Source organism: Rhinoderma darwinii, chromosome 7 (genome assembly GCF_050947455.1).
Source record: "Rhinoderma darwinii isolate aRhiDar2 chromosome 7, aRhiDar2.hap1, whole genome shotgun sequence".
NCBI classification, from domain to species: domain Eukaryota; kingdom Metazoa; phylum Chordata; class Amphibia; order Anura; family Rhinodermatidae; genus Rhinoderma; species Rhinoderma darwinii.
Window position 1 is genome coordinate 12,204,082 of NC_134693.1, and position 25,170 is coordinate 12,229,251.

Here is a 25,170-nt window from a genome sequence, read left to right on the forward strand (position 1 = left end):
CACCATGAGTGGACAGGTCGGGTCACCTGCAGCTGCAGCCCCTCTTTGTGCGGCCTCCAGGTGCCGCCACTAAATGATCCTGTGTATATTCACTCTGGTTGATTCTTGGTTCTAAACCTATAACTATTTCTGTTATGATTGAATTATGTGTCATTGTATTTGGGATGTCCATAATAAGTGACGATTGTAAATCTAATTGACTAAACTCTTCCCATTTTTTGGTCCTGAGGTTCCAGGGAATACTACTGGCACATGGGGCACTGGAGCAGGGGTGGCGGGGTCCCACATTCGGGAATGGTGGTACTGACGGGAGTTGGAGGGGGACGGGGAGCAGAACTGGGGAGGAGAGGGAGATAGGGTATGGAAGCCTGTAGCGAGACGCCCGGCTGGAGGTTGCGGGGGGAGGGGGATTATTTTGTTGGAAATACATGCTTGGGTCTTTGAAGCTCTGATTTCACAGCTTATCAGATTGTATAATGACCTGTAATGATGTGGAGTTTGTTTAATAAACTTGAACTGATTAAAAAAAAAAAACTCTTCCCATTTTACCCATATAACCAGAGATGAGGGAATCGTTTTGACAGAACTTGTTGGCGCTTCTTAAATGAAGATGATTATTATATGTCACTTACTTTCCACATCTCGCACACATACACCGTGGAGCAGGACGATATGCTTGTGTGACACCTGCCTCATCATGCTCGCCGTCTCAAAAAATGCCTAAACACCAATAAAAAAAAAGGTCAAGCAGAGAGATGGAATAGAGAACATATAGACACAAGGCAACTAATTATATGTTTGGATCATTCGAGCAGAGAATGGATGGATCAGACACACAGTGACAGAAGCATTTTGTGGGCCGAATAAGTCAGGAGACGGATTCACAAGGTCGGACATATTCACAGGTTTGCTTCCAGTGAATAGTCTATATCATTGGTCTGCAAACTGTCTCTCCAGCCTTTGTGAAACTATAACTCCCAACATGCCTGACAGAATAATGGGTGGTACAGCAGGATTGTAGCTGGAGGGTCACAGTTTGTACACAGTTTTCTGATTTAATGTAAATAGAGCTTCCTCTTTTTTTACAATGACACGTTTGCCAAATCGTTTTTTTTTTTCCATTTTCAAGATCTCGGCTTGCTGTATTTTTAGATCAAGAGGCTAATAACACAGGTGCGGAGTTCTCTTATTAATTTCCCTGTAATAGTTAGGCTGGGTTCACACAAGCACATTAACGTCCATAATGGACGGACGTATTTCGGCCGGAAGTCCCGGACCGAACTCAGTGCAGGGAGCCGGGCTCCTAGCATCATAGTTATGTACGACGCTAGGAGTCCCTGCCTCGCTGCAGGACAACTGCCCCGTACTGTAATCATGTTTTCAGTACGGGACAGTAGTTCCACGGAGAGGCAGGGACTCCTAGCATCGTACATAACTATGATGCTAGGAGCCCGGCTCCCTGCACTGAGTTCGGTCCGGGACTTCCGGCCGAAATACGTCCGTCCATTACGGACGTTAATGTGCTCGTGTGAACCCAGCCTTAGATGAGCCTAAAGCCTTTGAAGGTAAACAATGAATGTCCCCATTCACTGACAGCAAGAAGAGATCTTAAATAGTTCTGCAACTATCTAATACACGTTGTGTATAAATTCCGCACCATTTTTTATCATACACCAATCAAGCTTTATTTACAAGAAACCAGAAAAACCCTTAACGTTTACTGGTATATTTGTGCACGGCCAATCCCTGGATACGGTTGCGTACAGGACTTAGAAGCGCACGGTGGACTTTTCGTGGGTTACGTTTCATTCTGTTCTGGTGCTCACACATACAGGTCTATTGACACAACAGTCAGTGATCCTTGGCTTTTGGTGTGGGAGTGAAGAAAATTTCCACAAACCAGAGAGATATCCCGGTGGCCGGGGTCCAATACTTTCAGGATGACCTTTATGTCTTTGTCTGCCGCGCTCGGTTCACTGTCGTTATCGTCGTTGTAGTTGAGTTTTCCTTCATAGATCTGTGTTCTGGTTCCTCGTCCCAGATGATCCGACTGCAGGATAAACAGATGTGACTGCGGGATACAAAACACGCTACCCCGTCTAACTCGCAGGAATTTAGCAACACGAGACATTGTTGGGAAGTCTAATTTATTAGAGGGTTCCGGCTCAGGATAGACGACAACCTCAGGCATTCAAAGTTAAATAACTATTGTGCTATAGCTGAACCTATAGGGTTGCCATAAGTCACGCAGTATGTGCAACAGCCAAACCGAATCCAACCTCACGTGCTACGCTGTTTCCGTAACTACCATTCAGTTCTATGGGACTTACAGAAATGGCGTAGCTCAGAGAGTTACGCCGTTTCCTTCGTTATGGTCGGAATTCACCTGATCCAGCTGCAACAGAGCAGTACAATGGGGTTTAGGGGAGCCCCGTTCTACAGATAGATGAAGGTCTCAGATGTGGGACCCGTCTCTATCTGACATATCCTGTGGATGTGACAGGGGAACCGTGCCATAATGTATGGAGGGGAATGGAGAAAAATGAGAGACTGTGGAAGGAGCAGGGGCCCCAGCAGCACAGAGTATTTCTGAGAGAAGTCTGCTGTTCTTGTGGGAGACGAGAACAGCCCTGGTGGGAAAACCCCTTTAACCGATGCTCGATTGCTCCAATTGATCGCAGGTATGGGGACGAACGTTCATTAATACGTAGCGCGTGCTTGTTTATCGGCTGATCGCTGCCCTTTTACACGGGCCATTAAGTCGGACGAAAGATGCTCATTCCTGATCATTGGCCTGGGTAAATAGCGCAGCGATCAGCTGATGAACGAGTTATAAACGATCGTTTGGCCTCATAAGTGCGATCATAAATGGAGCAATCGATGCTGTATTGTGGATCGGCGCTCGTTTAACGGGCGGATCGTAAGCGTCTTTATACACGAGTAAACTCTTCTTGGCCTCCTGTACGAATATTTTAGGAGGGAAAGAAGCAGCTTTATTCCTGTATATCCACCGCAGGTGTTGACGCCAATTACAATCTGTCATCTGTGTCCTGTAATCTACTCCCCCGTATCCTCAACCTGAAAACCTGTGGGAATCGACTTCTTTCCCTCTGATTATTCATACAGGAGGCCGAGAGGAGCGTTTTAGAAATTTGGAAAAATTCCCTTTCTTCTAAGCTCCAGGGCTGCGTCACGAAAGATAAGAACCTCTAAGTGTAATATTTTGTTATGTATTCCAGGTATGAGGACAGGTCAGGGCCACTGCAAACAGAGGAAATAAGCAGCTACCTGTATATTAACCCTACAATAACCGCTAATCGTTGGCGGTTTGAGCAATCAGATCTGCGACGATCAGCTGATTGCAAGTGGGACTGTATTTACAAAAGTAATGTCCAGAGAGAACAATCCCTTTAAGTATGAAACAGCCGACATGTCTGTTCAGTAATAAATGTCAGCGCTTCTGAGCGCCTCTCGGTTCTACACCTGCACAAAGGTCATAAGGGGTGAAATATATGAAAAGCACATGAAGCGCGTATTCCATATGTCTGCGCGCTGCACCCACCTGTACAATCTGATCCTTCAGGATTCGGTGGAAGCTCAGCTGGCTGATGTGATAGACCGGCTGCCACTCCATGGCCTTCTTTGTTGCAATCAGTAGGTTTGAAATTTCTGCAGAAAAATAATAAAAAAAAATAAATGTGTGGGACGGCGGAGAAGACCAGGTACAATTACTCACTAAATGCCTGGGACCGGTCAATAAGACATACAAAGAATATGGTCTACAGAGAGGGATACATTCTCATTTTCTGAGAGACTACATTTTGGGTTTTCGTTACCTGTTCCCAGAATCATCAACATTAAAAGAAAAAAATGCTGGAAACAGATCCCTCTGTGTAATGAATCTATAGAATATATGAGAGACACTTTTGGATTTAAAATTACTGAAATAAATTAATGATATCCTAATTCATTGAGACGGACTAGTGTGTGTGTGTACATATATATATATATATATATACATACACACACACACACACACACACATACAAATATATACACATACACACACACACACACACCGTATTTTACAAACTATGGGACGCACTGGACCATAAGACGGACCCATAAATCGTAGCATAAAAGAGGAGAAAGAAAAAAGGTTTTGCCTTTAACTATAGATTTCCTGGGTAATATTGAGACAATAGGGTACCACATTGCCCCAACACAATGCCAGCCACAGTGCCCCATAACAATGTCAGACACAGAAATACAAGATATTGTCAGCTATAGAGCTCTCACCCTCCCCTGAACTCACCAGACATCAGAGGTGTGGAGTGGCAGGGGTTAATGGTGTTGCATCTGCTCTGTACATAGGAGGGGGCGTGGCTAGAAGGTCCTTGCAGATCAGGACCTGCATAGATTTACTAATGTCTGTGTTATTTGCTCACTGAACGGTCAGATTTGACAGAACTCTGAGTGACTGTACAGAGAGCAGATAAGACAGATCTTTTACACACAGCACAGGACAGGCTGCGGCCATCACACTGCACTGCAAGGACCTTCCAAGCTCGGAGCTCAGTCTCCTGGCATCTGTTTGCCTTCAGGAGATAAGATTACAGCACAGGTACACACACACACACACACACACACACACACACACACACACACACGTGCACAGGTACACACACACACACACACACACACACACACGCAACTATTAAGCTGTAATAGACGTTGTACTGATAAATACAAAGAAACATCCGAAAAATGAACTAAACTCCAAAAGCTCCAGACTTCGTACTTTTTTCAAGTTTGCAAGACAGTCAAGTAAATACATAGAGAGACGCAAGAGGAAGCACGGCAGCAACTGGAATACAGATGGGGACACTTGATATGTAACACTTAGGACTAGCTACTCCTCAAAAGAGGAAATATTCAGTGCGATCTAAAAACAAACAAAAAATAAGGCAGGAACTGGGGGGGGGGGGGGGGTGTTATATCTGTAATATCATTGTGGCTTGTTATTTTACTGAACTAACTTCTTTTCAGCTGCATTATTTTATCATTTATGGTCCCTCCAGTGATCGTGCAGGTCCTGTGATGAAGCTTTCTGGTCACGATTTTGATCTAGTTGTTGGACGATTTCTCTGTCTTACCTCTTGGTTTAGGAGGACAACACCTTTTCAGGGTGAAGCTGACATCGTCCGTCCTAAGAACCTGTCCCTTTAAGTGCTCCATGAGTTGCTTCAAGTTGTCGAAGACCCGGTCTGAACCCAATAAACAGAACGTTTGGTCTCGGACTTCAATTTGAAAGTTTTTGTATTGTTTCAGATTCTTGGATTCATACTATAAAAAAAAAACAAAAAAACACCATATATTTCAATACCAGAATAACAAACCATATTGTCAACAGGTGAACGTGCTGGGACATTGCAACACATTCACTCACAAGCACACATATACACATGCGGTGCAAACACGTGCACAGATATAGATGCATGGATTCCAGCACTGGCTACCCAGCTCCTGGGATATGTCCAGGCCCTCCTCAAACCATAAGGCTATGTTCACACGCTTAGCAAAAAACGTCTGAAAATACGGAGCTGTTTTCAAGGGAAAACGGCTCCTGATTTTCAGACGTTTTTTAAGCCACTTGCGATTTTTCGCTTCGTTTTTAGAGCTTTTTAGAATAGTCTATGGAAAACGGCTCCAAAAACGTCCCAAGAAGTGTCCTGCACTTTTTCGCGGCCATTTTTTTACGCGTTAAAAAACGCCGCGAAAAACGCTCCGTCAGAACAGAATGCTGTTTTCCCATTGAAATCAATGGGCAGACGTTTGGAGGTGTTCTGCTTCCGATTTTTCGGCTGTTTTTCGTGAGTTTACGGCCGTGTCAACATACCCTAAGGCCTAGTTCACAGAGTTTATTTGTACGCAGAAAATTCTGCATGGAAAAATCAGGTTCGTGTTTGCTTTTGTTTTTTTAAGTGGTTTTGTACCGCACACAGTTTTTGAGGCGCTTTTTAGAGGCAGTTTTTGAGGCGTGTTTCTTTTACCTCTTTCTTCCACAGGCAAAGGAAAAAACTGCGACAAAATCCGCCGCGGCCTTTTTCTTCGTCTCCCATTGATTTCAATGGGTTTTTTGAGCAGGAAACCACCTCAAGAAAGGTCATGTCGCCTTTTCCCCCCCCATCGAGCTTTTTTTTCCGCTTGCGGTTTCGGACACGGTTTCCGCGTCAAAAACAGCGCCAAAAAACTCAATGTGAACTAGGCCTAATAAGTAATGATCTCGGCTGTCATAATGTAACGCTTACCTGGGATATTTTGGAGCATGCCACAGTCATAAGAATATGATTGAAATCTGTGCAGCTCCACCTCAGTACATACATCCCCTCCTCGTTGCCTTCTTGTCGGAGTTTATTTATGGAATACTCGGTGCTACAATAGAAGTAAAATAAATGATAAATGTTATTCACATCCAGGATGACACCACGACCTTTATGCTACGACTACATGGAACATGCTACTGCGCATACAACTTGATGTAGTGAGTTTTGTTTTTTTTAATATTATTTTATTACTTTTTCTGCTGCCAGTTTTCTTTGACTTTTGGAAAATCCCTTTAAAAGAAAAAAAAAAAAAAACATGCATCACTAGTGCATCAGGAACCACGCTTGCACCTTTTTTTTTTTTGGTAAGACAGTGGCGTTCTCTACAGCATCACCGTCCTCCAGAATGAACCCTGATCTTCAGTTTAGGTTTAATTCGACCAATCGACAAAAATATTCCCCTTTTTTTGTAAATAAAACGCTTGCTGGAAAAGGGGCATAAACAAATAGATGGTTCCCTCAATATGGACAATCATTCATATGGGGTCTATTCATTGCCCTACGAGCACTTTAAAATGATATGTTCGTAGAATTTACTAATAATGTCCAAGCAAAAAGATTTTGGGGCAGGAATAATTTTTATTTTCTCAGCAGTTTTCCATTAATTGGAAGCAAATTGCTTTTAGTAAAACTATAGCTGATTGTTACTGCATCAATACCCATGATCTGCGGCCGGCTTTAGAATCAAGACTTGTACGGTCGCTTTTAAACATTGCGATTTTTAGGCCCACAGGAGAACTACCAATAAACAGGGAAAGCACAGGAGCCCTGATGGGAGGGGAATGGGATTTTCTAATGAACTGAATAAGTCACTACAGGGGGAGTCTCAAAACTTTATCTATCAAGCAAAGCCCAAACTTGTGATTGAAACAGATCAATAATCTACTGCTCATCCGATAGACCAAAAGCATTAGGGTCCATTCACACGTTGCGATTGAGTTGCAAATAGAACTGCATCGAAAAAAAAACGCCTACGAAAACCGCATGCGTTTTTACCACAGTTTCATGCGCCAGGTTTTTTTTTTATAAATTTTTATTTTCCGTTTTCCACAACACAAAACACGATAGTGCAAACATCTGCAGCACAAACATCGGCTCGCAGGCCAGTAGATGTTCCCACAAGAAGTGCAAAAAGAACATAAACACACATCTGATACATTAATTGAAACAGACGACCTGTGCATTCTGAACCCGCAGCCATGCACAAAGGTCCGTGAGTAGACATAGCAGAGAGAGAGAGAAAAGCAAAAGAGGAGATGAGACAGAGAGAGGAAAGGGAGGGAAGAAAACGAACAGTGCCCCCTATGCCTCAGGATTATATTCAAGAAGCCACAATGTTCCTGAACTCAACAGAAGATTGGAATCTGACCCAGTGATGCCAAGTTTTGAGGAATTTTCATGCGCCAATTTTTTAATGCAGTTACAACCGCACCAGAACGTGTGAAGGTCCCCTTAGGGAAAAGCACCAAAAAAAAAAAATCATCAGAGTTAGTCATGATCACTGGAAGTTTTATTTGACATCACCGAGTACTTTTTAATGACACAGCAAGTGATTCACTTCCTAGAAGGAACAGGAGGATCCCTTAAAATGAGGGATCATCCTTATTGTATCTTTACGTGTGTGAGAGTGTGAGTGTGTGAGTGAGTGAGTGTGAGTGTGTACTATGCAGAAATAATCTGGAAAATGACTGCGGCCGGTAACTTACCATATTGGTCCGTGACACCCGTTCATAATGTTGTGCACTATCAAAGGAGGAGCAACGTCAGTGCAGAGATAGTGGTGAGCGTCTGCGGTGAGTCTGAAGTATCCGTCAATCAAGGCTGTAAAGGAGAGGGCCACCTCCGGAGAAGAGACTTTCAGCTCCTACATGAAACGTTACATACAAATGCTTAAAGTCAGTGCAAGTTATTTGATTAGACCAAAAAAAATTATTTTGTATCTCCTGACATGTCAAATGCACATGGCATAGAATAATACCAGCGGGGGGCCAGTGTCCCAGTCACTTATACATACAGCGAGGATAAAGAGATAGAGAGATATTAGATAGAGAGATATTAGATAGAGAGATATTAGATAGAGAGATATTAGATAGAGAGATATTAGATAGAGAGATATTAGATAGAGAGATATTAGATAGGGAGATATTAGATAGAGAGATATTAGATAGAGAGATATTAGATAGAGAGATATTAGATAGAGAGATATTAGATAGGGAGATATTAGATAGAGAGATATTAGATAGGGAGATATTAGATAGAGAGATATTAGATAGAGAGATATTAGATAGAGAGATATTAGATAGAGAGATATTAGATAGGGAGATATTAGATAGAGAGATATTAGATAGAGAGATATTAGATAGAGAGATATTAGATAGAGAGATATTAGATAGGGAGATATTAGATAGAGATATTAGATAGAGATATTAGATAGATATTAGATAGGGAGATATTAGATAGAGAGATATTAGATAGAGAGATATTAGATAGAGAGATATTAGATAGAGAGATATTAGATAGAGAGATATTAGATAGAGAGATATTAGATAGAGAGATATTAGATAGAGAGATATTAGATAGAGAGATATTAGATAGAGAGATATTAGATAGAGAGATATTAGATAGGGAGATATTAGATAGGGAGATATTAGATAGAGAGATATTAGATAGAGAGATATTAGATAGAGAGATATTAGATAGAGAGATATTAGATAGAGAGATATTAGATAGAGAGATATTAGATAGAGAGATATTAGATAGAGAGATATTAGATAGAGAGATATTAGATAGAGAGATATTAGATAGAGAGATATTAGATAGAGAGATATTAGATAGAGAGATATTAGATAGAGAGATATTAGATAGAGATATTAGATAGAGAGATATTAGATAGAGAGATATTAGATAGAGATAGAGATAGATAGGACTGTTTCTGGGTCAGAATGCTGGTAGACTAGCTGGCTTTATCACGTATAAGGCCTCGTGCACACTTCCATTACCGTTTTCAAGCGCCGAGCACGGTACTGTCGAGGTTGCTGAAAGAGCAGGGTTGTTCAGCGCTAGTCACTGTACTTGGTGCTGAAAGAGTTAATGGGCTGCACTGATCGGCGGTAACTCTTTCAGCACCCTGGACAGTGACTAGCGCTGAACAATGACCATGCTCGGCGCTCGCAAAATACAATTTCTGAAATAAAAAAAATCAGTTCATACTTACAAAGAAATCCCAGCATTTTCCTCCTGTCCGTCCTCCAGGGATGACGTTTCATCTATGTCACCGCTGCAGCCAATCACAGGCTGTAGTGGCGGTCACACAAGTCTGGATGACGTCAGAAGGCCGCCCTCCAGGGATGACTGTTCATCCCACGTGACGGCCTCTGCAGCCAATCACAGGCTGCGGTGTCATACAGGAGGGTTGGACTGGAGGAAGAAGAGGTACTTGTCACCAAGACAACGACCGGGTACGTATGAACTTTTTATTTTATTTTTAATCAGCAGCCTCTTCTCTCTATCAGTGATTGATAGAGACAAGTGGCTGCCGGTTAGTGTAATATATCTGTAATGTACTTCTGCCCGCCCGGCTGTTGCTAGGCAACGGCTCCGTCACACACGGACGGCACACGGATGCCTTCCGTGTGCCTTCAGTTTTTTTGACGGCCGCATTGACTTGCACGGGCCTCACGGTCACGGAATCTCGGACCAAAGTAGGACATGCTCTACTTTTGTCGGAACGGAGCAACGGGACCGTCAAAAAAACTGACGTGTGCATGACCCTATTGAAATGAATGGGTCAGGGTGCTACCCGTCAGAAAAACGGCAAGCACCCTGAAGAAAAAGACTGAAGTGTGCCCTAGGCCTAAGAAGTATTACTGCCACTGAAGGTCCGCGCTCCTTCATTACCATGCACTTGTTGTCCTGGTTATTTATGATGACCGTGTCTTCTTTCACAACGATGTGAGTGATTTCGGGGAAGTAAGAGAAGAAGATCCACTGATTTTTGTTGTTCGCCTTTGAATCGTTCTTAATATTTTTGCTGTCCACTTTTTTCTTCCTCGTTTTCTTCTCTTTTTCATGGGGTTCAGGCTGCAGGAAGAATTGAGAGACCGATATAAGTGGGAACATCTTCCATCCCGGGCAAACTAAACATCAATGCACCAATGTACAGTCTACATATATGAACACATAATACGGTGGCCATGCAAGTATATATATCGGAGGGTCCAATACTTATGCAATCTGGCTCCGTACTCAGGGTAACTTTTGCAACTATTGTATGGGCAGGACTAATGCATCTCTTCTTACCCATCAGCCAGTCTATTAGAAAGCTGTCGTCTAACTGGTAATAACACAACAACTGTGAAATATTTATGGCTCAGTGAAATGTGGAAAGTCACAGGGTTCAGTGACATCAGGGAGTTCAGGCCTCGGCCTTATCCAATTCCTCACGGTTCGTCATATACAGGAAACTGTAGTTCTCTAGGACGACTCATAATGCAACGTGTCCTATTTTAGTCCATTCAGAGATAATCTGAGTGGCGGGTGTAATAAATCGCTCAGGACAGGGAGCCTGGTTTAACAGTCACATAAGGGAAACGAAATCCCAATTATAGAAAAAAAACCAAAAAACTCTAAAGCAAACACATAGGAACACAAGTCTGATGTGAACTGGTCACTCAATGTAGCGCTCAGTCTAGATGACAACTAAAGTGTAATTGGGTGACAATTGAGCCCATAGGAAAGCACCAAGATGCACAATTTGCATTTAAAGAGGTACTCCCACCTCAGACATTTATGGCAAATCCATAGGATATGACATAAATGTCCTACAGATGCAGGTCCCAGCTCTGGGACTTGCAGCTATCTCGGAATTGAGGGTCCCCCGACCCTGTCCCCGCCTGGCGAGATGGCCGCTCACGAGTTACGGAAACAGCGTAGCACAGCGGTTTCTGGAACCCCAACCACCTTTGCATCGATTCCCCCGCCTGGATCTGGCAGCTGCCATTTCTACAGACGGGTACGGGGTCGGGACCTTCAATCTGAAGAGGTGCATGTCCCAGAGCTGGGACCCGCATGAATCAAACATTTATGGAATATCCTATCAATATACCATGAATGTCCGAGATGGGTATACCCCTTTAACTTTATTGACAACACAGAGAACCACTTTAAAGGGCCCCAAACCAGAGCTTCATTTTCAATCCTATCTTACCGCTGGTTTCAGCCTCCACAGAATCCCGTCATTCCCGGTGACCATGACTTCATGCACCTCGTGACTTTTATAGGCCTTTTCGGAGGTAATAGTTAAGGGCGTTGTCTCCACGATCTCCGCACCGTAATTTTTCGTTAATGTCTCCAGGGTGGACATGTACTTCACCTTTAGATCATGGGGCGAGACGCTGCTGTCACAGATCGTTTTATTGTTGAATTCCTTTAGAAAGTTCTTGAAGACGTTGTTGATCCTCAGCCGGGTGAGAATGTTCCTTTGTTTGATGGTCTTGTTTAACGTTTCTGGGATATATCTTTTGTAACTGAAAAAATAATTGGGAGAAATCACAGGTTTATTACCTCAAAATACAAAAGCCCAGCACTTCAGCAACTTGATATTTAACAGGACACCTCTAAAAAAAAACAAAAAACTAACGTATGGATCTTCTTCACGGTCTTACATTGAAGCCTATAGCCATTTATTATACAATGCCTCCCGCTCAGAACATGCTGTACATTTGCACCTTGTCTACAATGTTTTTTTCATTCTGGAGCTGCAGGATTTCTTGTGCGACCTTCCCAGGTTTCCTGTTGTTTTAGAGGGAAGGATCTAACAAAGCCCAGTGTACCCAGAGCTGCAATGTATTGGAATAGTGGATAGAACATCCTGTGACCACTACGTTTACAAAAATGGTAGTCACCCAGACAGGAGGTCAAGTGGTTGCTAAGCAACCTGCATTACCACAGGCTGCATAATATACGGGAATCCGCGCGCGTGAATCTGGTCCGTGTGTGTTGCGTTATGTATCAGTGTGCTTTATGAGTGGCATGCGTTATTCACGCACTCGCAAAGCACATTTTTTTTTATTTTATAAATTGAATTAATGCGTTAATCACGCACCGCACATGGATCTGCATCAGGGTGCAGTGCGTGGTTTTCACGCACCCATTGACTTCAATATAGGACGTGCAGTGAGTTTCACGCAACGCACTTATGCTGCGTGATATATCACGCATGTGTGAATGGCCCCATTGAAAACAATGGGTCCGCATGCTGTGCGTTGTTTCAACCCACAGCACGCAGACGTGATTCACGCTCGTGTGAATGGGGCCTAAGACTGGTCATAAACATTCGATAAAAAGCAGTCAATACCTAACCAGTAGTAAGTATGACGACACTCCAAAATAAGCCAGACAGATACAGAAGTACAAAGCAAGTATATGTGCGCTACCTTTTCGGTACATTAAAATATGTATGCACTAACAATGGGACGAGCTAGACGACCATGACATACATACATACATACACACACACACACACATACATACAGTACATACATACAGTACATACATACATACACACACACATATACACACACAGTACATACACACATACAGTACACACATACACACACACACACACACAGTACATACACACACACATATACACACACAGTACATACACACACACACCGTACATACATACAGTACATACACACATACAGTACACACATACAGTACATACACACATTACATACACACACACACATACAGTACACACATACAGTACACACATACATTACATACAGTACATACATACAGTACATACACACACACACACACACACACACAGTACATACATACAGTACACACATACATTACACACATACATTACACACACACACACACACACACACACACACACACACACACACACCTTTGCAGATGGCAAAAGAGGGAATTAGACAGATTCTGCAAAGGCGTACGATGCGGATTAGATAATGTGTGCGCGCTGGCGGCAGGTGCAGTCCACTTTCTGTACAAGGTTTATGACCGGCTTAAGTGTATAAAATAATAACCTGTACTAAATTTCGGTTTTCTTATTTAAATATTGCGTGTCCCTTCAGCGGACTTTCGACAAGACTGATTTTAGTGGGAGCCCCCTCAGCGTGACTTGGATATAAAAAAAGATTTAAGCCAAAAGGGCAATAGAAAGCAGCAACTCCTTTATTCATGTGATTTCTGGTAATCCCAGATCAATGACGTGTCTGAAGGCAGCGACAGGTGCTCAACTTCATCTCATTGATTGCTCAGTGGCTCCTATATATAAAATCAATAATGTCTCCAAATACAATCAAAAAGGTTTGACTGCCCCCGACCATAGTCCCTGCACAACATCAGAAGTAATCAACAAGCTGGGATTAGAAGCAAGGCCATGCAGAAAGGTGTGAGGGGGAGACTCGTCTGCTGAGCAGAATATATACAGTATAAATCTCTGCAGTCGTTTATCCCTAGATACGGCTTAGTTTACATCCGCGTCAGGTCTCCGTTCATGGGCTCCGTCTATGCTTTCTGTCAAGGGAACCCATTGACCGAACCCTGACTGAAACGGGCCGAAACCATAGGTTTCAGTTTGCATCACCATTGATTTCATTGGTGACCGATCCGGTGCAAATGGAGTCCTGATGTAGATGTGAACGAAGCCGAACAAGACCGGAATATTGGATATTGGAGAGATGATAACTAACCTTATATCTTTGGGAAGTTCTGGCAGCTGCATGTTCTTCTTGATGGCGTAGTGAGAGATCGCTAGTACTGCCATCCCAAGGCACTCATTCTCGATTTCGTGCATCTCGTGGTCACTTTTTGGGTCTCGAACAGGCGCCAGACATTTCACCAACTCGTACTGGCCCTAATGACCGTATCAGGAGGAAAGGGGATGAAATGATCATTGGTTTTCTTTTTTAACCCCTTAGTGACCACTAATACGCCTTTTTACGTGATTCACTAATGGGCTTTAGGCTAGGCTGACGCCTTTTCACGTCAGCCTAGTCTAAGTCCTGCACGGGTCTCCCGTGCAGGCAGGAGCCGGGGCTCTGCTGTCTGATGACAGCTGAGCTCCTGCTCCAACGCCCGCGATCGAAGTTTACTTCGATCGCGGCCGTTTAACCCGTTAAATGCCGCCGTCAATAGCGACCGCGGCATTTAACTTTGTTTACAGAGGGAGTGCGCTCCCTCTGTCACCCATCGGCGGCCCGCAAATGCAATCGCGGGTCTCCGATGGGGTGTCATGGCAGCCGGGGGACTGATAAAAGCCCCCAGACTGATAAAAGCCGGAGGCACGTCCTAACAGATTGCCTGTCAGATTTACACTGACAGGCAATAATGCTCTGGTATACGAAGTATACCAGAGCATTATAGCCGCGATCGGAAGATCGCACAGTAAAGTCCCCCAGTGGGACTAATAAAATAAGTCATCAAAGTGAAATAAAGAATATTAATAAAAAGTACAGTAAAAAAATAAATAAAACCATTTTTTTCCATAAAAAGTGGTTTTATTTAGTAAAAGTGTAAAAAAAAAAAAAAAAAGTGCACATATGTGGTATCGCCGCGACCGTAATGACTCCATTAATAAAGTTAATATGTAATTTAAACCGCAAAGTGAACACCGTAAAAAAAAAACGCCAAAAACTATGGCGAAATTGCAATTTTTTTCCATTGCCCCCCAAAAAAGTCATAATAAAAATGAATCAATAAGTCCCATGTACCCCGAAACAGTACCATTCAAAACTACGTCTCGTCCCGCAGAAAACAAGCCCAAAAAATCACTACATTGATGGAAAAATAAAAAAATTACGGCTCTTGGAAAGCGACGATGCAAAAACAAATAATTTTAGTTCAAAAGTGTTTTTATTGTGCAAAAGTCGTAAAACATAAAAAAACCTCTACATATGTGGTATCGCCGTAATCGTACCGACCCATAGAATAAAGGTAACGTGTTATTTATGCCGCACAGTGAACGGCGACAATTTAAAAACGCATAGAACAATGGCGGAATTTCAGTTTTTTTTTATAATCCCCCCCAAAAAGGTTAATAAAAGTTAATATACAAATTATATGTACCCAAAAATGGTGCTATTAAAAAGCACAACTAATCCCGCAAAAAACAAGTCCTCATACAGCTATGTAGACGAAAAAATAAAAACGTTATAGCTCTTTGAATGCGACTATAGAAAAACGAATAAAATAGCTTGGTCATTAGGGCCTAAAATGGGCTGGTCACTAAGGGGTTAAAGTTATGAACATAAAAAAACAACATTTATTATATTTAGGGAATATATATGTCATTATATATAAAACTAAAATATTTTGACATCAGGACCGGTCTTGTAAAGTGAAAGTCACATCAAGCTAAATTAGTGAGGGCAATGGCACCTACAAAGACACCCCTAGAAGTGTCAATTGGGCTGCCAGAGATCTACATGACAAAGCTTAACATGAATTTATTATTCGCCTAATGCCAAAGATGAACCAAGAAGAAGATCAGCGTGGGAAGATCAAGTATTCAAAGTTACAAAGCGAATAATTGGACCGACCTGCGCAAAAATATAATCCAAGGAGCTGGCATCAAGGATGGGGGTCCCATCGGAGGCCTGCTTGCTGTCATAGTTGTCTTTATGCTTTTTGGGGTAATATCTCCAGACCGATGGCTCATTTTCATTTGTACCGTGCCAATTTGTAAAAATGAATCTAAGAATAAAAGAAGCAAAAAACATAAATTAGACTTAAATGGTCATAACATTTGTCCGTGGTATATTAAGACTGGAAATACCGGCCCCACTCGATAAGGGATAGATACTTTCAGGACGAGACCTCCGCTACGTCAAACTCCAAACAACCGCGGAGTTGAACGCCTACAGTCTATGGGGTCGTACTGTACCTCCGTATACCACCAGTGAATGCTGTATTACAGCGGTATTCTCCGCTAGAAGCTGCGCGCTGCTACTGCTGTATGGAGGCACCAAAGGCAGCATACGGACTACGAGTCATAGGATAAATAGAAGATACAAGTCTCTATGGACATTGCATGTAAACTGCATAAGACCAACTCATCGGCGGCGATCCCCGGTAATAAAACGGAATTTAGAAGCCACTGAATCAGAATTTGTCATCCTTCTCCCCACGGCGGACATTGGAGTCCAACATGTACAGAAGTTACAGGAGGGGAAATCCACAAGGCCTGCTGGGATTAACCCATTACGCTATCAATGGTTTCCCATTTTAGAAGGACTTTCCAAGACTGAGAAGTAATGAGATTCTGAGTAAATAAGATGAAATGACCTTGTAAGAGATACTGAAGATCAGACAACAAATATGAATCGGGTGCTTTAACACCGGCCAATTTTGTCCGTAACAACGAGCGCCGATCAACGAGACAGATCGTTGATCGGCGCTCGTTTCCTCCTTTCACAAGGAGCTATGATCAGTAATATATAGAGATGAGCGCTCCTTACTACGATCGCTCGTCCCCATACATTTCCATCTTCCATCATGTCGGCAGCGCGTCTCTCAGTTTACACGGGGAGATGCGCCGCCGACAGCGATAATATTGATCGTATTAACAATCGTTTGCCCGCTTATTGGCCCGTGTAAAAGGGCCCTTATTGTGAAAAACAATTCGAGGCCTTCTACATAGGGCGATCATCCAGTAAACATTTGTAATATCCACTAAAAGTCCAAACACCATCAGTGAGAAATTGCTCGTTTGTCGGTGGTCGAATATTTTATGATAATCTAAAAACGATCGTTTATCGTGCATGCAGCGCTATTTTTCTGGTCAAACAGAAACCGAGACAAAATAAGTGAACAGAAATTAACCCCTTAATGACCAGGCTATTTTAAACCTTAAATGACCAAGATATTTTTTTACGTTTTTCCATCGTCGCATTTTGATGTACATATTATTTATCGATTAGGTTTTATTAACTTTTTCTTTGGGGGGGGGGGGGGGAGATAGAAAATAAACAGAAATTTCACCACTCTTTTTTGCGTCCTAAATCTAAATCCGTCTTTGGAGGTTTTAGATATATTACAACAGACTACCCTCCAGTGTGTTAGGAGGTGGGAATCTGATTGATCCTTACCTCAGGACAGTGTAGACTGGGAATCTACCTTTTCAATGGCCTCCCAACTGTCCAATTCTACTCACCACTTAGGCCCCATGCACACGAACGTGTTTTTGCGTCCGCAATTCCCCCTGAAAATCCACGGGAGAATTGCGGACCCATTCATTTCTATGGGCCCATACACACTATCCGTGTTTTCACGGGTCCCCGCATGTCCGCAAATCCGTGCCGCACAAACTCAGGACATGTCTTATTACGGCCCGCAAATTCCATGCGGACATGCCCATAGAAGTCAATGGGCCCGTGGAAAATGCGGGTACACCTCCGTGTGTGAACCGCAGTTTGCGGAAGTGTTGCTAGGCGACGACCGGGAATGAGTTCTGTCGTCATCCTGTTTTACCTAGGCTTTTTTTTTATCCGCATTTTGCGGATTACATACGGATGAACTGCGGAGGACATTTCACGGAACACGGTCCTGGAATTTGCGGACCAGAAAAACACTACGGTCGTGTGCATGAGGCCTTAGAAGCTACTAGGAAGGTGCTATATAGATGGTACCTGACGCCTCATCGCCTCTCCTTAATATATCCTACTTCTTCCAATATTTGCTGGAGATGCGGAGTGGCGGTGGGGACTCTTAAGCATATCTTCTGGTACTGTCCGGTCATACGGACTTTTTGGGACAAGATAGATAAACTACTGTCGCCTGTTCTACAATTCCCACTAGTTACTACTCCTGCTTTAGCTCTGCTTCATGTAGGGTTAGCAGATTTCCATTCTCATGATAAGTCAATTATTTTTCATGTACTATGCGCTGCAAAAATTCCTGAGGCCAAATATTGGAAGAAAACCTCCACTCCTACATTAACTGGGGCAATTCAGTAGGTTAATCTCACATGTATTATGGAAAGAACGATAATCCTGCAAAGATCCCATGTCTCACAATGTCTTCAATGGGACAAGTGGACTTCCTCTAGATACTATGTGGACTCTCTCTATACTTAAACTTCTACATATCGAAGTGTCTATGCTCTTGCAAGCCGAGTTGTTTTGTTTAAGTTCTGTTTTCCTTTTTCTAAATTATTGATTGATAATCTACATATCTTGGATAGGCATATGCATTGGTTTTCAGTGTCATTTACCCCCATGACAGTGATTGGTGCATTACTTTACACATTTGTCAATCATCTATGGCTTTGTACCCTTTGTCTGAGTTCAGAATTTGTACTATATATTGTCCACTTTGTATTCATATCTGTGGGGGATGACATGTTACAAGAATGTATATGCAAATTGTATCTGCCACATGTATGTATGTGATATTTGATTTTTCTTTCAATAAAAAACGTATGTTTTAAATAACACAATAACTTTGTTCACATTTTTTTTAATTAACTTTGTTAAACTTTTTGAAAACTTTTTTACTAGTCCCACTAGGGATCTTTAATATGCGATTATCCGATCACTATTATAAAACACTGCAATACTTTTGTACTGCAGTGTATTACTGCCTGTCCATTTAAACCGGACAGGCATCTGTTAGGACATGCTTCTGGCAAAGCCTAGCAGGCATTCACTACAGGCTGATCTGGGGGCCTTTATTAGGCCCCCGGCTGCCATTGGAGACACAGACACTCGGCGATCTTATCGCAGTGCCGCAAAAAGGCTTATGCATCAGAATAAAGCCCGTTAGTGGCCGCCGTGAAAAGGCGTATTGGCGGTCACTAACGGGTTAAGGCCCTGTTCGCATCACGTTTTTGTTGACGTTTCGGGTCTACGTCAGGAGTTCTAAACGTGTCCATAGTGCTTGTTGTCAGACAGGGCCAAATAGTTCTTGTCAATATACCGCAAATAAAAAAAGGTATGGAATAGCGTAGTAAACTATACTATTCCATCCTGCAGAATCCAGATTTTTTTCTTTTTATATGTTGTTTTTTCTTTCTGAACTGGGTTGACTATGGGCCACGTATGGCATCTGATACAGACATCCATTTAACGGATACGTCATTAGCTTTTTATGACGTACCCATTAAACGGATACCATTATAGGTGACAAATGCGGTAAACGGAAGCCTAACATTGGCATCTGCCACCCATAGGCTATAATGGCAGTGTACCCGTTTAATAAATAAGAAAAGGGTCATGAGAGTTCACGATATATCCGTTAAAAATATACCATTATAGTCTAAGGTGACATACGCCACTGCATCTATCACATCCTACGTTTAACGTATAGGTCGGAAGCTTTTACTGGTGTATATGTCAAATGCAGTTTAAAAAACATGACGTGAACAGGGCCTTATCCAGAATAATTCAAAGCGATTTTTTTCTTCTCACCCTTGACAACAACATTGGGTCACATCACCATTGGATTGACTGGGGGTACAGAGGCTTTCAGGAAGGAACAGTTCTTCAACATAGAACCATCAACACTCTCTATACCCATCCTTCTTAATATTCCTGCCCTTGACATATAAAGGACATATTTGCACTGCATGGCACCTAGACATACCCCATATATTACACCCTAGAACTTGCTCATGTTGTTTGTCTCTCACGCACTGAATACTTTATGGCCCGGGACGTGGTTTTATGATAGATGAAATGTAACCATGTGCCCAATTCACAGCCCTCTTAGCCTGAGTGGATATTCTGTATGACCCATAGAAACACCCCTTCACTATTGCCAATAATGGTGAGTACAGCTGTATATTAGTTGCCCAACTATTATCCGGAGCAATTCAAAATGTAGTTATGGAACCGCAGTGGGTGCCAATCACACCCCACCACCCTCATCAAGTCACTGTGCAGACTGTGTTGTGTAAAGTCCAATTCTCAAGGCTTGGTAGTTAGGGCAGGAGTCTTGTGGCACGGAGGTCATGGCATTGAATAAGTTTGCAGGTTCTACCAGTTTTCTTGTGGGTTCATCCAAGTCCTCTGGTGTTCACAGAGCTCTCAAAGCTGGTAAGAGACTCTACTTCTGTTTGGTTTATAGGTGTAACATCTCCAAGAACAGAAAACAACAGACAATAGTGAGCACGCTGGTTACCTCCGTGGTTTATCCGCTGGCACGCTACAACATACCTGAACCCTGCCTCGCCTGCTAGCAGATTCTTAGTATTTAGCTGCAAGGGGCATTTGTCGGTTACGGTCAGACAGTAAAGTCGGCCATGCACTGGTCAATATGTCCCCGATTCTCTGGTATTTTTCACTAAAATACTCTAGAGTTATTGGATAATGCAATCATGTGACCACTGGCGGAGAGTCAGGATGTTTGTGGTCGCAGGGTTTTGCTGTGGGGGCACATTTAAGGATTTAATAATAAAAACGTTTAATTGCTAAAGGCTCCGCGGTAAAACCGCCTGCTGGCGCAGTTTGCATCCGATTTGTACGGCCCTACCTTTATTCTTGCACTACATCATGGCCCTGAAACAAGGGCCCATGTAAATCTTTATTGGAAGTTTCGCGCTGACCCAGCTGTTTTAGCATCTCCCATAGACACGTAAGGCAGGTGAGGGATCGTTCCATATAATTTCTGCCCACCATGGTCATTCGTAGGAGGAGAAATTGAGGTCACCTTTTCTAATTGCGGGTTCCAAAAGGTCACATTGCTCACCGATCCCATTTGTTACCTATCTAATGGTGAAGTAATAAAAGCAAATAGTGGGGAAATCCTTTGAAACTTCCAATGGTACAGAATTTCTGATAATCCAGCACTTGTAAGTTGCAATAAGATTTCCTACAAGCAGAAGTCAGTGAAATGGTTCATAGAGATTGGTGGAAACTACAACTCCCACAGGCTGTCAGGGCAGACCACAAATATAAACCAAGGCAGGAAAAGGAACTGTGGGTGGAAGGCAGCGGCTCGATATCAAGCACGGGTAAGGTGAAGCAATACAACCACCAGCTGCAATCTCATCGGTGCAAGAAAAGGTTTTCGTGCCAAAAGACTATTTACATATATCAATTCACTACAACCCCAAAAAGTTCATTTATCATGATCTCGTCAGTCTGGATTCATTCATGTTGTCGAATGCGAATCTTGTGTACAACGTCTTGATCAAAATACATGTCCCACACCACGGGGTGCGCGTGCTGCTCTGAAACCGCCGAGGTCAGATGTAATCTTACTCCAGTTGAGGAAGGAAGAAAGAAAGAGCAGCCCCGGTGGACCTTTTAAGAGGTAAAAAAAAAAAAAATAGTTCCTTTACACAACGCTACTCCCGGCCTGTGAATCCAGCACATAGCGCAGAACGCTAGACTGCAAAGGTGAAAATAGAAAATACAAGCAAGAGCGGTTATACCCAGATAAAAAGCGCAACCCGGGTGCAGCAGGGACTTCACTGACAAAAATTAGATTTGCGTTTGTTTTAGTCATTTTTTTTCAAATGACACAGCAACAAGAGACAACTAAAAACTAAGACTACACAAAGGGTGGGGGTCTCAGAGGTTTAACATCTATGGCCTATCCTATAAATATACCCTAAATATTTATATTCAGAATACCACTTAAAGGGGTTGTTCAGTTTAGAAAACACATGGTCATGCACCCTATTAGGGAATTTTTAGTTAATAGAGGGGGGAGGGGGTCCTGTTCTGTATTACACCGATGACACATTGATATGAATGGACACTGTGTAATGCTTAATTTCTCCTGTGGTGGCGCTGCAGGGAAAATTAACACTTACTGCCAGGTTTCCCCACAGATTACAGATGATCGCTGGGGTCCCAACAAGGGGGGAAACTTTATAGTCAGCTTATTGTCAAGAGACCCTTCTAATGAGTAGGGATTGTCCAAAGCGGAGGGTCCGAGCACTGAGACCCCCGCCAATCGCTAATACGAAGCGGCAGAAGCACTCAGGTGAGCACTGAGCCGCTTCATTTCTGCTCGTCTTTCCCCGGAAAGCCGAGTGAGCTGTGTACGGTTTTCGATTGAGCTCTTACACCGCTCGCTGAGCTTTCCGAGCAAAGCCGATCGCCGTTAAAGTGAAGCTCCTTACAGTATACTCTGCTTAGACTTTCAAAAGGGCAGGATCTTTGACCATGAAGAATCACAGGGGGTCAGGGTCCCATAAAACATTAATTAACCCCCAAATCAAAATATAAATCAAACAATATAGAGTCCCGATCTAAAGGATAAAAGGAGAGAGGTAGTGCAGCAGATCATATCCGGGCTACAGATATACACACATACATAGGATTAGCGCCATATTCTATCAAAACCGGGCTTCAGTATCTGCTCTGGTAGCCTCTATTTTTTCTTAAAGCCGTATAGGGTGGATTCTTTGTTATTACCATTTAGGCCCTGTTCACACTGAGTTTTTTTGGCGCTGAATTTGAGGCGGAAAAACCGTGGCAAGAAAGTGCAGGCAGGTGAAAATCTGCCTTAAAATTGCGAACAGGGCCTTAGGGAGGAATTGAGGGGGTGTTATTTGGCGGCAATGTGTATTTTTGTGGTCATGGTGACATATAAGGTTATGTAAAGCGGATTATATGCATTGAGGACTGTGGGATGAGGTGGGGTGGTTCTAAAAATTGAAAGAAATTGGGGGGGGTGTCCTCTTTAGATTATCTTTTTTTGGATTTGGGGTAACAAATTTTGCATGATTTGGACGCATTAATACAAGGGTGCAAGTCGCTCATGTAACGTGCTTCCATTTCATAGGGTATGCTCCTGATGATACAGGCGAGTTAAGAGGATGTATTTTCATTTTTTATTATTTTTAATCTTTTTTTTATTTATTTGTTACTGGATTTATTTCATACTTGTTGACCTGGTGCTGGAGTAACTGGGATGGCACGATGTGTTTCCCTCCAGCATCCCTTAGGCCCCATGCACATGACCGTATTTATCATCCATCCGTAAATACCATCTGTAAATACGGATCCGTAGCCATTCATAGTCATCCGTAAATCATCCACATATACGGAAAGGTGTCCATTAATACGGTCCGTATTTCATCCGTAATGCATCTGTATTTACGGATCCACAAAAAAACCAGGGAGGAATCTTGGGTAATCCCCTGGCATCGCATAGCAACGCTCCCATAGGACACCCATCCGTAAAAATATGGAAAGGTGTCCGTGGCCTACAGAAATGAATGGGTCCGTAATTACGGATGAAAAATGTGGTCGTGTGCATGGAGCCTTAGATCACATATAATAAGGATCTAATGGCTGCTGCAGATCATGTCCTCCCAGCATGCTCCTCTCCTCCATGTCACACTTGGAAGCCTGTGACATCATCAAGACGTCACGGGTTTACATGGCAACAGCCCGAATGCAGGAAGGAAGTTTCCAGCATTTAAGTTCCAGTGCTCACTTTGAGTTGTGTTAAAGGGTTTTTCACATCAGGGACGTTTATGACCTATCCACAGGATATGTCAGATAGATGCGGGTCCCACCTCTGGGACCCTCACCCATCTCTGTTTCTGTAACTCCCATAGTAGTGAATAGCAGCTACGGAAGCAGTGTAGAATGCGAGCTACGTCGTTTCCGTAACTACCGTTCAGTTCTATGGGACTTACGCAAACAACGTAGCTCTCGGAAATCACACGCTTCAGCCACATCACGTAGCGGTAGAACAGGGTTTAGGGGGCCCTGTTCTAAAGATGGGTGCGGGTCCCAAAGGTGGGACCCGCATCTGACTGACATTTACGACGTATCTTGTGGATATGTCATAAATGTCCCTGATGGGAAAACACCTTTAAGTGTTTGTTTGTGAGAAGGAGGTGATCTTTCAGCTCCCTGCACCTCAGCAGAGTCAGCCCGATCCCTCTAATGGTGGAGTGCTATACAGCGCAATCTGCCACTAAGGTTTGGACTGTAGATATACACCCTGGCTGCACGGGGCATCGGAGGCTAGGACGTATATCTACAGACTGGTGGCGGGAAGGGGTTAATATACATATATTTGGGGAAAAAACTTGCACGTACAACTTTGTTTTCAACTTGTTGAGACAACAAAAAGGGGTTTCCCACATGAGGCTGGGTTCACACGACCAAGTTACGTCCGTAATGTACGGAACGTATTTCGGCCGGAAGACCCGGACCGAACACAGTGCAGGGAGCCGGGCTCCTAGCATCATACTTATGTACGACGCTAGGAGTCCCTGCCTCTGCGTGGAACTACTGTCCCGTACTGTCATCATGATTACAGTACGGGACAGTTGTCCTGCAGCGAGGCAGGGACTCCCAGCGTCGTACATCACTATGATGCTAGGAGCCCGGCTCCCTGCACTGAGTTCGGTCCGGGTCTTCCGGCCGAAATACGTTCCGCACATTACGGACGTAACATGGTCGTGTGAACCCAGCCTAAGAGTTTTAGGTCATGTCTCATCATTTAAAAAAAAATGCTTCTTTAAAATGAATGGGAGTTACCAAAACTACGGACGTGAGTGATGTCCAGGTTGGGCCAAGACTCTCACAGATCAGATTGATAGGAGTGAACTCCAACTTGGGAACCACCTTGTACATGAATAAAAGAAAATCTAAAATCCAAACGCCACTGACCTGATTCGGTAATGAAGCTTCTGAGATGTATTGACATCTATTTTGAAGAGGTGATTTGGAGGCAACCAGAGGTCGTCCTTCTCACTGTAAAGCGCGAATAGATTGTGGCACAACGGAGAGATATCTTTAAAAGGAAACATGGAAGAATTAATCTTATTCAAACC

The 25,170-nt window shown here is 43.1% G+C and overlaps 1 protein-coding gene across 6 annotated transcripts in view; it reads right to left on the reverse strand.

Annotated features, from left to right (window-relative positions):
• The window catches only part of JAK1 (Janus kinase 1), a 116,778-nt gene that overhangs the window by 12,280 nt on the left and 79,328 nt on the right, over nucleotides 1-25,170 (reverse strand). For all 6 annotated transcript variants that reach the window (XM_075832772.1, XM_075832769.1, XM_075832770.1 and 3 more), the window contains 11 exons: nucleotides 25,007-25,130; nucleotides 15,965-16,118; nucleotides 14,117-14,280; nucleotides 11,593-11,911; nucleotides 10,284-10,466; nucleotides 8,093-8,250; nucleotides 6,312-6,435; nucleotides 5,157-5,346; nucleotides 3,563-3,669; nucleotides 1,901-2,050; nucleotides 633-720 (listed from right to left, as the gene is read on the reverse strand). In XM_075832772.1, coding sequence (XP_075688887.1) covers nucleotides 633-720; nucleotides 1,901-2,050; nucleotides 3,563-3,669; nucleotides 5,157-5,346; nucleotides 6,312-6,435; nucleotides 8,093-8,250; nucleotides 10,284-10,466; nucleotides 11,593-11,911; nucleotides 14,117-14,280; nucleotides 15,965-16,118; nucleotides 25,007-25,130 — 1,761 coding nt within the window. The remainder of the gene's footprint in view (nucleotides 1-632; nucleotides 721-1,900; nucleotides 2,051-3,562; nucleotides 3,670-5,156; nucleotides 5,347-6,311; nucleotides 6,436-8,092; nucleotides 8,251-10,283; nucleotides 10,467-11,592; nucleotides 11,912-14,116; nucleotides 14,281-15,964; nucleotides 16,119-25,006; nucleotides 25,131-25,170) is intronic.